Raw genomic sequence first — 15,033 nt, forward strand, 5'->3', positions numbered from 1 at the left:
AGCTCCAGCCAATCACAGGCTGCAGCGGTCACTTGGACTGCCGCGTCATCCAGGGAGGTGGGGCTCGATATCAAGAGAGGCGCGTCACCAAGGACGCGTCACCAAGGCAACGGCCGGGAAGTTCTCGGTAAGTAGGAACTTTATCTTTTTTTTTTACAGGTTTTTCGCTGTTGTGTTCGGCATTCACTGTCGAGGGTGCTGAAAGATTTAGCTCTTTCAGCACCTTGGACAGTGACGGGCGTCGACAAGCCTCATCTCTATGATGCCGGCTGCGCGAAAATCACGCAGCCGCGCATCAGACACGGATGACACACGCAGCTGTCAAATAGTGTTTGCGCGCGCGAAACGCTGCGTTGTTTGCGCGCGCAAAAACGCAACGCTCGTGTGAATCCGGCCTTATAGTCAGTGTCTTTTTTTGCAATGATATTTTTTCTCTTCACAGTTTGGGCTCTGGTCTCCCTTTTGTTCTCAATTGCCCGGTTCTTTATTTTGGGTACTGTGCATGATTCTTTCTGCAATCTCTCCTTCAATATCACCAGCTCACGTGTGCAAACATCCAGACACTCACATTTCATCAGCTTTGCCTTTGGATTAGTCTCTTGGTTAATTTCAGTTCTCAATTTGCGAACTTGCATTTCCATTTTAAAGATATTTTTCTTTGTCATTTTTGTGCACAATTCACCAACATCACGAGATTCAGTTGACTCACCAGCCACCATTTCCAGATCATCACCTCCACCATCTCCATGCTGCAGGCCAAACTCCAGACTCTGGGCTTTCCCAGGATCATCAGCCCAGGACCCCTCCCCTCCACCTGGGTCAGAAGCCATGCATAGTCCTAACAGGGAGCTCACAAGCACACGTCTATCCTCTCCTATGGACAAGAATATAACTACTATAATACTGCCCCCTATATACAAGAATATAACTACTATAATACTGCCCCTATATACAAGAATATAACTACTATATTACTGCCCCTATGTACAAGAATATAACTACTATAATACTGCCCCCTGTATACAAGAATATAACTACTATAATACTGCCCCCTATATACCAGAATATAACTACTAGAATACTGCCCCCTATATACAAGAATATAACTACTATATTACTGCCCCCTATGTATAAGAATATAGCTACTATAATACTGCCCCTATATACAAGAATATAACTACTATAATACTGCTCCCTATATACAAGAATATAACTACTATAATACTGCCCCCTATATACAAGAATATAACTACTATAATACTGCCCCTATATACAAGAATATAACTACTATAATACTGCTCCCTATATACAAGAATATAACTACTATAATACTGCCCCTATATACAAGAATATAACTACTATAGTATTGCTCCTATATACAAGAATTTAGCTACTATATTACTGCCCCCTATGTACAAGAATATAACTACTATAATACTGCCCCCTATATACCAGAATATAACTACTATAATACTGCTCCTATATACAAGAATATAACTACTATAATACTGCCCCCTATATACAAGAATATAACTACTATAATACTGCCCCTATATACAAGAATATAACTACTATAATACTGCTCATATATACAAGAATATAACTACTATAATACTGCTCCTATATACAAGAATATAACTACTATAATACAGCTCCTATATACAAGAATATATCTACTATAATACTGCTCCTATATACAAGAATATAACTACTATAATACTGCCCCTATATACAAAGAATATAACTACTATAATACTGCTCCTATATACAAGAATATAACTACTATAATACTGCCTCCTATATATAAGAATATAGCTACTATATTACTGCCCCCTATGTACAAGAATATAACTACTATAATACTGCCCCCTATATACCAGAATATAACTACTATAATACTGCTCCTATATACAAGAATATAACTACTATATTACTGCCCCCTATGTATAAGTATATAACTACTAGAATACTGCCCCCTATGTATAAGAATATAACTACTATATTACTGCCCCCTATGTATAAGTATATAACTACTATAATACTGCCCCCTATATACAAGAATATAGCTACTATATTACTGCCCCCTATGTACAAGAATATAACTACTATAATACTGCCCCCTATATACCAGAATATAACTACTAGAATACTGCCCCCTATATACAAGAATATAACTACTATATTACTGCCCCCTATGTATAAGTATATAACTACTAGAATACTGCCCCCTATGTATAAGAATATAACTACTATATTACTGCCCCCTATGTATAAGTATATAACTACTAGAATACTGCCCCCTATGTATAAGAATATAACTACTATTTTCACATTTTCACTAGCTATGCAGAAAGTATCTCTCATGACAGGATTAGGTGCTTTGTACACTGTCCCAGTCAGAGGTCATACATGATTGGTTCCACACATCTTGTGTTAAAGTGTTTGATGTTGTTAGATTTACTTTCTTTACTCAAAGTTGTGTTGCAAATTTTAGTTTGTTCTTAAGAAATCTATAAGCGTCTATGAAAGAAATATCACACAAGGATCCTTGAAAGTGCAGTATTTAATTTTCATTTTTAACAATAAAATAAGCAAAAATAACATACAGAGATCACACTTTCAAGACGTCCCAATGAGCAGTGGGGCACTCTAATGACGCTTCATCTCGTGTCCGCTCTGTCCACCTTTCAGGACAAGCCTATGTCAGTGGTCTGAATCTCGTGGCTTTCTTGCTGTTGCATAACATCAAACCCCAGCATGCTATTAATACCTATTTACCATCATGCTACAAGCTTTCCCAATGCAACATGGTCACTGCTTCACCACCCATCAAAGTACAGTTCCATTGTTTCCAATCCAGCTCTGATGTTTTTCTCTTTATTAACGGGTCTTCATTTCAGAACCTTTTCCGAATTCCCAATCTCCTCTTTCAAATTGTCTAAAACCTGGACTAATCCATTAACTTTAGATTTTTTATTGACAGTTTTGGTGAGATTTTATGGGAACTAAAATTGAAATTGTTGTTGGATATGCAAATTAATGGGCAATATATGTAGTAGAAAATCTATATTACCCATAATGCCCAATGTAATGTATCGTGGGATGTTAGTTAAGCTCCTATGGTTGTGTCTTTTGGTAGACAGATTCCATTGCAACTGCGGATGTGATTAGAGTTGAGAAGTTCTAGCCAACCAGTCTTGTCATAGGAACATTGTGTAGATCCAAATCTCGATCCCCTTAAATGTCTCCATCCTACCTACCACTATTCAAGCTGGCTAGTATGTGGACATTGATGTGGTTGGAGTTGTATATCCACAAAATGTCTCTATGATAAGGTTGGACTGCCAATGGACAGGACAGAAAGTGTTATCATGGGGTCATCAGAGGAGAGGAGCTGCACACATCATGTATTTGCCAAATAACTTAACATTAGGAGTAAAGGTTAGATGTGACATTAATATTTAGATTACCCATCTTAATCTGGAGAATAAGGATGTTCCAAAATGAAAACCATCAGAGGTGAACATATCACATGGGCGTCCTCTGAAGCTACACAAGAGCCCTTTGGACTGGTAAGCCCACCACCACCTTAAAGGGGTTTTCCAGGAATTGATGATGACGTAGCCCTAGAAAAAAAACGCAAATATGAGAACTGAAAACTGCTGATTGGTGGTGATCTCAGGGATCAGACCCTACCGATCACACATTGATGGTCTGTTCTAAGGATAGGCCATCGATGTGTATTCCTGGATGTATATTGACAAGAATTGGAGGATTGCAATTCGCCAGTGAATTTGGCACATAAATTGGGGTATTTACCAGAAAACCTTGAAGGGCGAGAAGTGGGAGACCAAGGGACTGTCTACTACCTCTGATGTCAATGTCCACCCCATATCTTATGAACCCACCAGTTTGTCAGGAGCCTTTCTGAGCATTCACAGTGCATATACATAGCTGACATGACACCACGCCTGCACAAATAAAATCAGTTTACTAGTCGCCATGTACAGGGTGGTCATTTTTCAGACTTCAATAATCAATCACATGTACAATTTTGACAAAAGACAACTGTCTGGATACATTGCATAATAAAAAAATAATATAGACAACGGGTAACAAGCATTGCGTACACACATATTAAGATATAGGTTATAAACTGAATTATTACAATAGATGAAATGCACATTTCATAAAATACACAACAAAGAGAAGGTAAAAACAGATTTACCTTGTTCATCTCAAGACTTTGTATTAAAGGAGCACTCCAGGCAATACCGAAACACTGTATTATGCCAAGTGCAGGTTCTGAGGGGGCGGAGCATGATACAAAGATTCATAGAACACCAATGAAGGAATTCTTGTGTCATGCCCCGCCCACTCAGGTCTGGCACTAGACATAATACATTGTAGCCGTTTTTTGTCTGGAGTGTTCCTTTAATTCATGTGCTTTGTAAACATTTACAGAAATTCAAAAAGTGCAAAATGTGACGTGTGGCTGCAAAGTAAATGACTTCAACAACTCCACCGTCTCATTACACTTGGTGCCAGGAACAACACTGATATTTCAGTATCAAGAATCTGATATACATAGATTTGCTTAGTCAAGCTGAACTAGTGTAGATCTTTGGATTAAGGCAGAAAATCTGATTTCTGATATTTCCATAGAATACTGGGAACATGTTGGGCATGTACTGCTTGCAGAGGAGGGTTGATGAGACACTTGGAAAAACTTTCCAAAAAGTTTTTGGAAATTGCATTGATGGATGTTCTTGTGTTTAAGGCATCTATATCTATTTTAAATATTCCTTTAAATTATTAGATTTATGATTGAATAGTAATGTTGTATCAAATAAAAATAGAAAGTGGATACAGATTCACTATAAAGTAAAAATAAAAACAATTATGGTTTGAAATTTTGATTTTTAGAATTTTTAGCTTAATGGAAAACTCAGAGCAAAACTGATACTTTATATTTAGCCTAGTGCAGGACTTTTGGGGGTGGAGCATGACACAGGGATTCTCTCTTTGGTGCTGTTTGTGTCCACGTGTTATGGCATCAGACTCTGTATGAGCATAGCACAGTGTATCAGTTTTATCCTGAGTGTTCCTATAAAGTGAACGTCCACCTTTTAATACCATGTCATTTTAGGATTAACATTCTGAGCTTTTCCATTTCTCAATTTATCTTCAAAGTGGTCATGGCCCTATGTTTCTCATACAGAGCTCCAAAAACCTGCATAGACGTAGAAAGAAATGCCAAAATTCTGTCTACCTGCAGCCACCACTAGGGGGAGCTTATGAGCTTGCTGCATACAGTTTATACATTAAACTCAATAATAAAAGAGTATAAAGTAGCTCCTTCTAGTGGTGACTGCAGTAAGATGTGTTTAATTTAACCCAAGATTTGGATCTCTGTATCAGAAAAATAGTCCTGACCAAAATAAAGATATATTATGAAATTAATTATCACAGAATTTTGAACTTGGAAAAATGGGTGGACATTCACTCTAAAACGGCATATATGGATAGGGGTACCTATACCTACAGCTATACCTAATAAAGCAACACAGCTAACTATCCACATGATTGGACACCCGACGTGTAGATTAGCAGAATAGTAAGGAGCTTATAATAAGACCCTGAAATGCGTGTCAGAATAGACACAGATAGAGTATACCCAGATCTGTAAGGCATTGTTCACATATGGTTTTTGCACTACGTTCAATGTATACACCAAGGGAGCTTCCAGGGCATATGCTGAACGTGTCCATAGAGCCCAATTCATCTAAAGTGTTCTTTTTGGTACCTGGTGGGCCGTTATGCATCGGCAAACCTTTTTTTGCCACTTTGAAGGAAACCATATGTGCCACACTTTCCTACACAGAAGTTTTTTTACACTGGGACCTCTTGGATGACTTATGCCACTATACGCCTATACAGTGGCATACTGTGCGTTGGACCCTTCCGTCTGAGGTACAGTATACGTCAGAAAATACCCCCCCCCCCATGTATACCCATGAAGGAAGGCAAAAACGGTATGTGAACAAAGCCTAACTAGTTAAACAAAGGTTTGTCTACTACAATGGGCAACCTATCTTATAGTCAAATCTCAGGATCTCATGATTGGAACATGAAACATGTGTCAGGATAGGTACACGTAAAACTAGAGATAAATGTGAATCAAACTGGAAGAACAAAAGAACAGCCAGACAGCAGGGAACCCAGAGAACTTGGAAACTGAAATGCGTGTGCGATTAAGGGGCACTTTCAGGTTACACTTCTACAAAGGGTTTAAATAAGAGCCATTGATTAACTTTTTGTAACTTTTTTCTCTAATTTTAAAAGAAGGGGTCAGAGGGAATTGGTTGATCATATTTCTCCTCATGAGGCAATTCAAATTCTACATGATTGTGATAGTTAAGTACCCCAAATGAAATGATCACCAATGAGGCCCATTCTGAACTTACATTTTGCCCTAATATTGGGTCTAGAGTCTTAAATAAAGTGTCTCAGATTTAGAATCATAGGGTCTAACTTTTGGTACATTGTTTTCAGATTCATAGGATCTGACTTCCAGTACCTTGGGTTCAGGTCCATAGGTTCTGGCTGCTAGTGTCTTGAGTTTGAATTCATAGGGTGTGACATTTAGTATTTTGGGTTTGGATTCATAGGGCATGACTTCCAGTACCTCAGGTCAAGATTCATATGGTCTGACTTCTTGTACCTCAGGTTAAGATTTATAGAGTCTGACGCCAAGTATGTTGGTTTTAGATATATAGGGTTTGCTTTTCAATATCTTAGTCTCCGATGGCTAGGGCCTGACTTCCGGTATCTCAGGTTAGGATTCATAGGGTCTAACTTCTATTATCTTGAGTTTGAATTAATAGGGTTTGACTTCTGGTATTTTGGGTGGGGAATCCTAGGGCCAGACTTCCAGTACCAAATGTCGATATTCATACGGTCTGAATTATTGTAAATTGGGTTCGGAATTAAATGATCTGATTCTGGTTTCTAATATTGGTAGATTTTGGGACTTTAGGGGAGGTAGAAAATAACTGAAACAAACCATAACTTAGTACATTTAGCCCATAGTGAATCTCAATTGTATTCCTAATACTGATAAAAGTAGTTAGCAATTAATTAATGTATAATAAGCATCTCATAAAAAAAAATATACTCCATACAGGGGATCAGTGACAATAATAAATTAGAGTCCTAAGAAAACCAAATACAGTTCAACATGCTTTATATACGAGATAAATTAATTCAACGTGCACTGGCGATCTGAGGAAGGTTCTTACTTCTTCCCGAAAATAATTTTTAATCTATATTCAGTATTGAAAATAAAAAACAAGAAAACAGTAGTCTTAGAAAAAGTACATGCTAGAGGATACCACTCACTTCTCACTACATATATACTTATTTTAAGGAACAACTTGAATCTTTTTGACTGGACCCAGATGCCAAAGGGCTCTTAAAGGGTAGTGCCACTCTAAAAATGCTAATTAGTAACCCACTATGGAGCTATTATATTGTATTACTTCCATATAGTAAATAATTATTACCACTGTAGATAACGGTAGAAATCTTCTCTGTGTCAGTGAAGATGTCCACGTAACCGTAATATATTGGAACTTGAGGGATATGCATGTTCCCCTTTTAAGGGGAAAATCATTGAGCATATTATGACTAAATTACAAAAATTTTCCAAAAATATCTGTGTTGATTCAAAGAGATGTGACCCTTTGGTGTTTCCATGAATTCAATTTAGACGAGAGGGAAACTACAAACATTTTTTGAATCATCGGCCCCAAAAAGTTCAATCTAAACTTGAGCAGTCTTCAACAGGAGCATCTATGGTTCCAACTCCAAAGATAAGCTTAAGAAGTAACTTATACTCAGGCACCATGTAGTGTGGCAGCTGTACCATCTAAGCTCTATGCCCACACTCATTGAGTCAACCACTACACTAATGGTGACTAATGACAAACAACTTTCCAATCTTCTAGAATCCAAAGTGTCAATTTATCTAGTATCTTATACTGAAGCACACGCAGTGCGAAATCTGTACCATCTCAAAAATCGACACCCATGTATTGCAGCAGCTGGACCTTTTGTAAACTTCCATTCCCCCCCCCCCCACTCATTGAGGCCATCACTACCCTAATGGTGACCAACCAAAAACCACAAAATGCCAATCTTCTAGAACCTCAACTGTCAATATGTCTTTATCCAGTAACTTAAGTTCAAGCACCACATATTGAGACAGTTGAGGCCACCATTGTTCTAGTGGGGATCAATTCAATGTACCAATGTTCTTGAGGCCCAAATATTGGAACAACTCTATTGTGGTTGACTCCAAATTGTCCATAAGTCTTTGTTCTAGGCCCTCGATAGGGCATGGAGATGTGAAAAAACAGACTCAAAAAGTCTACCCTGGGTCCCAATGGGTTGGTTTCCTTAAAGGAGTTGTCTCATCAGAGACATCCCCTTTCAGTTAATTTTGCATGGGGAAGTCCTAGACATCCATGCCAATGGAGTATATTATGACAGCCTTTTAAATGAATGGCCGACCTTGTAATACATGGATAGCTCGAGTCTGCTAGAACGGAGATGTGTGGCTCCCCATTCTGGATCATAGAGGGGGATCCGGGGTAGGGGTCCTAATGCCCTAATAAAAGGGGTTGTACAGGATTTCAAATACATGGCTGCTTTCTTCCAAAAACAGTCCCACACCTGTCCGTGGGTCGTGTCTCTGGTTTGGCAGCTCAACTCCACTGAAGTTCATAGGGTTGAGCTTCAAAACCACACACAACCTGTTGACAGGTGGGGGCTATTTTTGAAAAAAAGCAGCCATGTTTTATAGGCCTAGACAGCCCCTTTAATATTAGACCATTAAACCGAGTGCTTCCTAAGTACAACATAAAAAGTGCTGTATTAAAAAAATTACTCTTGTTCTGAATATTACCAAAAAACATGATATCACAGTTCAATCTCTTGACATTTGCATGACCCTAGGTGGGGCAGGAATGTTTTTAGTAGTCCCATAAGAAGTCCATTGGACATTTCTACCACAATAAAAAAAACTAACCAAGGTTAAGATAAACTTTCCAAAATATCATTAAAAAAGTTTTGAGGCTGGGTCTATCCTTATCTAACTCTCTATTATATACTTTGTCATATCGCATATTAACGATACGTAGTCTCTATATGAGCATCTATGCAAATATATGTTCTCAATCTTCCTTATGAAACTAAATTCCTTTACAAATATTTACATATATGATTTTTTTCACAAGTGCACGTTAAAATTCATAGCGTTTTATAGATAGATCCCCAATATCTATAGAAAATTGGCGGCATCTTACCCGGCAACAGAAGTATATACGTTTACTTAATGCACCAGGAGTCTAATCTATGCACTCGCCAAGGTAATCAAAAGTGCTGTAATTTATTTCTTTTTTCAGCTGTGAATTTCATTCGATGTCCTTGATTAATTATGCATTAACCCATTACTCCAAAGTCTTCAGCCAGTAAATCTTTGGCGGGAAACAGTTTATTAAGTGAGTGGTTTCTAAAGATCAGATTGGTTATTTGTGCCACTGTATAGATTTACACAAATTATTTATGCATACCTTTCTGTGATAGAGGATGTTCAGATAAATAAAGTACATCTTTGATGCATTAAAGTGAAGGTCCGCCATTTTTTTAATATATATAAATAAGTTATTCTGTGCTGATTACTTTCATAACATATCTTTGTAATGGTCATGGCTCCGTTTTTATGATACAAAGCTTCAAATCTCGTTCATAGGGGTTAAATTATGAAATTCTGGCTGCCTGCAGTCACCACTAGGGGGAGCTTTGTACCTTACTGGATACTGCTCCCTCTAGTGGTGGCTGAAGCAGCATAAGGCATATTATTTATCTCCTTGGCTATGCAGAGGATTAGGAGATCTGTATCATAAAAAAAAAATCTCCCACCACTATAAAGATATAATAAGAAATTAATCAGCACAGAATTTTGGACCTAAAAAGGACCAGGTGTTACAAGATGGGGCTTCACTTTAAAGCAAACTCTGTTGAACATTATACATGTTTGCATTATTGGCTGAAGTACACAGCCCATTCACAAATGTAAAGCTGAATATGTCACATAACAATAAATTATTTGCTGTGTTCATTATATATATTTTATAGGAAAATCCTAGTCTCCAGTCCTATTATTGTAATATTTTCCTGGGTGACTAAAATTGATCTTGAAGTGTATATTCACATTTGGACACGAGTTTACAGTGTATAAATAGCTATACTCTAAGTAAAATGTTACGTTACTTTGTGAATACATAACATTACTTATATTCTACTGATCCTGAGTTATAGCTTGTATTATACTCCAGAGCTGCGCTCACTATTCTGCTTGTGGAGTCACTGTGTACATACATTACATTACTTATCCTGTACTGATCCTGAGTTACATCCTGTATTATACACCAGAGCTGCACTCACTATTCTGCTTGTGGAGTCACTGTGTACATACATTACATTACTTATCCTGTACTGATCCTGAGTTACATCCTGTATTATACACCAGAGCTGCACTCACTATTCTGCTGGTGGAGTCACTGTGTACATACATTACATTACTTATCCTGTACTGATCCTGAGTTACCAACTGTATTATGCTCCAGAGCTGCACTCACTATTCTGCTGGTGGGGGTCACTGTGTACATACATCACATTACAATCTTGTACTGATCCTAAATTACAGCCTGTAATATAATCCAGAGCTGCACTCACTATTCTGCTGGTGGAGTCACTGTGTACATACATAATATTACCTATCCTGTACTGATCCTGAGTTATATCCTGTATTATACTCCAGAGCTGCACTCACTATTCTGCTGGTGGAGTCACTGTATGCATATATATATTACATTACTTATCTTGAGTTACAGCCTATATTATAGTTCAGAGCTGAATTCATATTTCTGCTAGTTGCTTTTGCAAGCAGACGACAAGATTGTCATCAGACACATCAGGGCTTTGCTCCTATAATGTATCGGGCCATTCGTTTTTCCAACATCCAATGCCTGTACTGAGTCTAAATGAAAATCACCAGAGCAGGCTCTGTGTAGACACTGAAGAAGAATGAAATGGTGGGAGATTTCCTCTCTGGTGAAAATATTATAGAATGGTGAATGCAGCTCTGGAGGAGGCTTCAACTCAGAACAGTAAAAGCTAAAAATGTAGATTCATTTTACATAAACGGAAAATTGTGTTCAAAGTTGAACAAACACTTTAAGGATATCAACCTATTGTAGTTTTCAACGTATGGTGTTTAGTTAAAGAAGGTTAGAGTGTTTTACTCTTAACTGTGCCGAGTGTTACACAAGTCTCTATTGACCTAATCTAGTAGGGTTGAGAAACCTATTGTGATTCAGATCTTGGTTATTACCCCATAATCCACTGAGGTCTGAGCCAGACCCTTCATATTGAAGGTCCTCCTTGGAGAACATACTTAGCAGACATGGTGTTAAAGAAAGTTTCAGTCATGGTCCAGGGGTTATCTTTTTGAATGGGATAGGAATGGTGAGGGTCCATCTGTGTTCCACTAATCTGTAATACTGAGCTCATTGACTGTCATGAACCCACCCATACTGTATCTATGCAGAGGGTTTTTTTCCTCTGTCCACGTGGCTTTGAGTGCATGGACCCTTAGAGAAAAAGTTTTTGGAGACTGGGGTCCTTTAAAAAATTATCTCAATAACTATTTTTAATATCAAATAATTATTATAAATGTGTAGACATGTTCACGTTAGTTCTCCACTAATGTAAAATATTTCCTTAAAAATTATTTCGATCCTGATCTGATCTGAGCATTCAGATGCATAACAGTAAATTAAAGCATGCAAACATTACAGGCCGTAATGTTGCTCAATAGAAATAAATACTAAGTGCACATGCCAAACACAGAAAGAAAAAAAACTATTACAATAAATTAGAATTATAATTTAACGTCAAAATGATAAATAAAAAAAAATGTCTAAGCAAGCCCATTATTCCAATTATAGCGTATTAAGCCCAGCAAGACAAGGTAAGAGGCCAAAATGTCCATTGAATGTAAATATGTAACATCATTCACTCTTTGTTTCTGCTCATTGTTCCTTTGATGAAGGATGTAAAGAGACTGTTCCTCGGGGGAGGTCCCATCAGCATAGGGGCTTGGTTCTTGTGGGTAATCTGGATCTAAATAAATAAATAATAAAGAAAAAAATAATTACAACTAAAGCATTTGGTCAGATTTTTGGATGTGGCAGAACCTTCATAATTAAAAAACATTGGGAAAATTAATTAACGGGGTACTCCAAACACAACACTCGACTGTTTCCATCCGTGCCATAGAATTTGAGTGAACGGCATAGTGCATGCTTGATCCTATTTGATCTCCTTCTTACCGGGGTCCCCTGTTCTAGTGATTGGTGGGTTTCCACAAATCTAACATTTATCACCTGCTAGTATGCAGATTATAATGACTTACATTAGTCCCTTGGGTGACTTTCATAAAAAGCTCATAGAGTTGGGTGAATTCACTTTGCAGATAGGAAAAGTTCTTCTTACGGAGCCATAGTTTCATTATATAAGACAATTGTGGCCAGGGCCAGATTATAGAGAGGGAAACAGAGGTAATGCCCTGAAGTATCCACCATCTAAGGGCCTCTTCCCTTTTCAAAGACAGGAAGGGGTGCCCCACACAATGTTTTGCGCAGAGTCTTGCACAGAACTTGTTCTGGTCCTGATGGATGCTGAAATATGGATCCAAATGTCAACATTTCGGCCTCCAGTGTCTTATACGCTTGAAATATGGCTATATAAAAGGAAATTCACCCTTTTGGGAATTTTCTTTTAACAAATTTGATCATCTCTATTAGCTTTTTATGAAATTCACACTGAAGTAAAGATGTGTACACCCTTACCTTTGCTTGAATTAGGTTGAGGACTCCAATTTCTCATGAAACCATTTCAATACAATATCGCGACATGCTAGCAAAACCCTTGACAGGCTGCAAATCACAACACAACTACTGGGTGGCCACATATAGACATAGATATCTCATGACAAAATATCGTGAGATAATGTGGTTTTTTTTTAAGCTGGTCATCTCGCGCCACACATCTTAGGATATGTTGTGATAAAAGAAAAGGTAATGAAGGACACATCAATATCAATGAAAGATAGCTTAATTAGCTCACAATCTAATTTCCTTATCGTTAAAGGGGTTCAGGATAAATAAAAGTTTTTTATAAAACAAGTTCCACACTGGTTGATGGGCTGTGTTTAGCAGTACTTCCCCTGCAGTACCAGCCACAGCCCCTGGTCAAGCTTAGCACTGTTTCTAAGAAAATGGCAAGCCCTTTTCTCTAACCCTAAGCAATTTTTTATAGTGGGAGATGAATTGCTAACAAAACCCTGATTGTATTCGAACCTACAACTCCAGTGTTACAAGACTGGCCCACCATTAATAATTTTTTTTAATTTTTTGCTAATTTTTTGGTTTTAAGTATAGTTAACAATTTACAGTTATTCCAATAGTTGCCTAAATTGCTTAAATTAAAACTAAATACATGGATATAAAGGAGTTTAACGAGATTCTACGAATCCGGATCACTAAAATGTTAAAAGTAATCCTTGTACTTTTCGTCCGTCTTGAATAGCCCATTTTCTCAGGCATAGATCTAATAGACACCTATAAAACCGGAAAGGTTAGCTCCCGGCAAAAGCCACCAAAGACGAACTAGTCTTATCTGCTAATGAGTTGGTAATGATATTACTCTTGTAAAACGGCGGCATAGATTAGGACAATTATACTATTTTTGATTTATTTTAGCATAAACTACCTTAAATTATACACACTCTGGAAAGATTATGTCTACAATGTTTCCTAATTCAAAATTAAAGAAGGAAGACATTTTACGAGTGCCTGCTTAGCTTAAAGCTAATTGAAAGTGATTATCAAAGTGGCATTTTACTTGTGACTTTAAGATACATTGTTGTAAGATAATAGATATCCCTAATTATGTAATAAAAAGGTTACACGTTGCCTTTGGGCTAGTGATGCGGAAAGTTTTTCTCAAGTATTACCAGACATTTTTATTTAAGATTCTAGAACTAATACAAGGATTCATCATTTATTAAATATCAGTTGTCAGCCTTCCCATGGCCGTCTCAGAAAAAGCATTTCCCTGGTCAGAAACACCAGTCTATTAGAACCTGCAAAATATATTTCTTTTAAAGTACATACCTGACATTTCCAAAGTATAATGAATCTCTTTTTTTTTTGTTCTCGTGCCATATATTAACTGTATTAAATAAAAAAGTATGTCACGCGTAGAAGAGCCATTAGTGCCGAAAATTGAATTTTTTTCTTTTTTTGGAATCGGCAATTTTTCTTGACAAGGTATTGAAAAAAATGTGTTCTTAAATTTCCAGTGACTTCGGGTTTTATTATAATAATCTACAGAATAGAATTAATATAGACAGATCGGTTACATTCGGAAAAAGTTTTGTCTTAACGTAGACTCTCTGGACTAACCACTGCTCTGGTTTCTTATTTGATCACTTATAGTCTGGATTGTGACTCAACTAGTCCACTAGTCTCACTAAAGTCATTAAAGATCTTTCATGATGACATCCTTTTGTCTATATGACCTATTAATGCTTAGAAATATTATAAGGGATATTTTGCTTGGAATCCTCCACTATTAGGCGGAGTCGAGAGCCACAACTTCCTGAGTTGCGATCAGCTGATGAGTGGTAGGCAGTTGGCAGTAAGGGCCTATTCACATCAGCGTTGGCTTTCCGTTGAGGGGTTCCGTCGGAGGTTTCCGTCTTGAAACCCCTCAACGGAAAGTCAAATGGAAACCTTAGCTTCCGTTTGCATCACCATTGATATCAATGGTGACGGAAACATTGCTAATGGTTTCCGGTTGTCACCATTCTGGCAGGTTTCCATTTTTTTCGACGGAATCAAT

General features: G+C 37.5%; 1 protein-coding gene across 1 annotated transcript in view; it reads right to left on the reverse strand.

The window, feature by feature from the left end:
* Positions 1–2,545: 2,545 nt before the first annotated feature.
* The window catches only part of DGKB (diacylglycerol kinase beta), a 396,795-nt gene continuing 384,307 nt past the window's right edge, over positions 2,546–15,033 (reverse strand). Inside the window, exon 27 of the mRNA XM_075827771.1 lies at positions 2,546–12,249. Within this exon, the coding sequence (XP_075683886.1) occupies positions 12,142–12,249 (108 nt within the window). The 3' untranslated portion in view covers positions 2,546–12,141. The remainder of the gene's footprint in view (positions 12,250–15,033) is intronic.

This window comes from Rhinoderma darwinii, chromosome 5 (genome assembly GCF_050947455.1).
Source record: "Rhinoderma darwinii isolate aRhiDar2 chromosome 5, aRhiDar2.hap1, whole genome shotgun sequence".
NCBI lineage: Eukaryota > Metazoa > Chordata > Amphibia > Anura > Rhinodermatidae > Rhinoderma > Rhinoderma darwinii.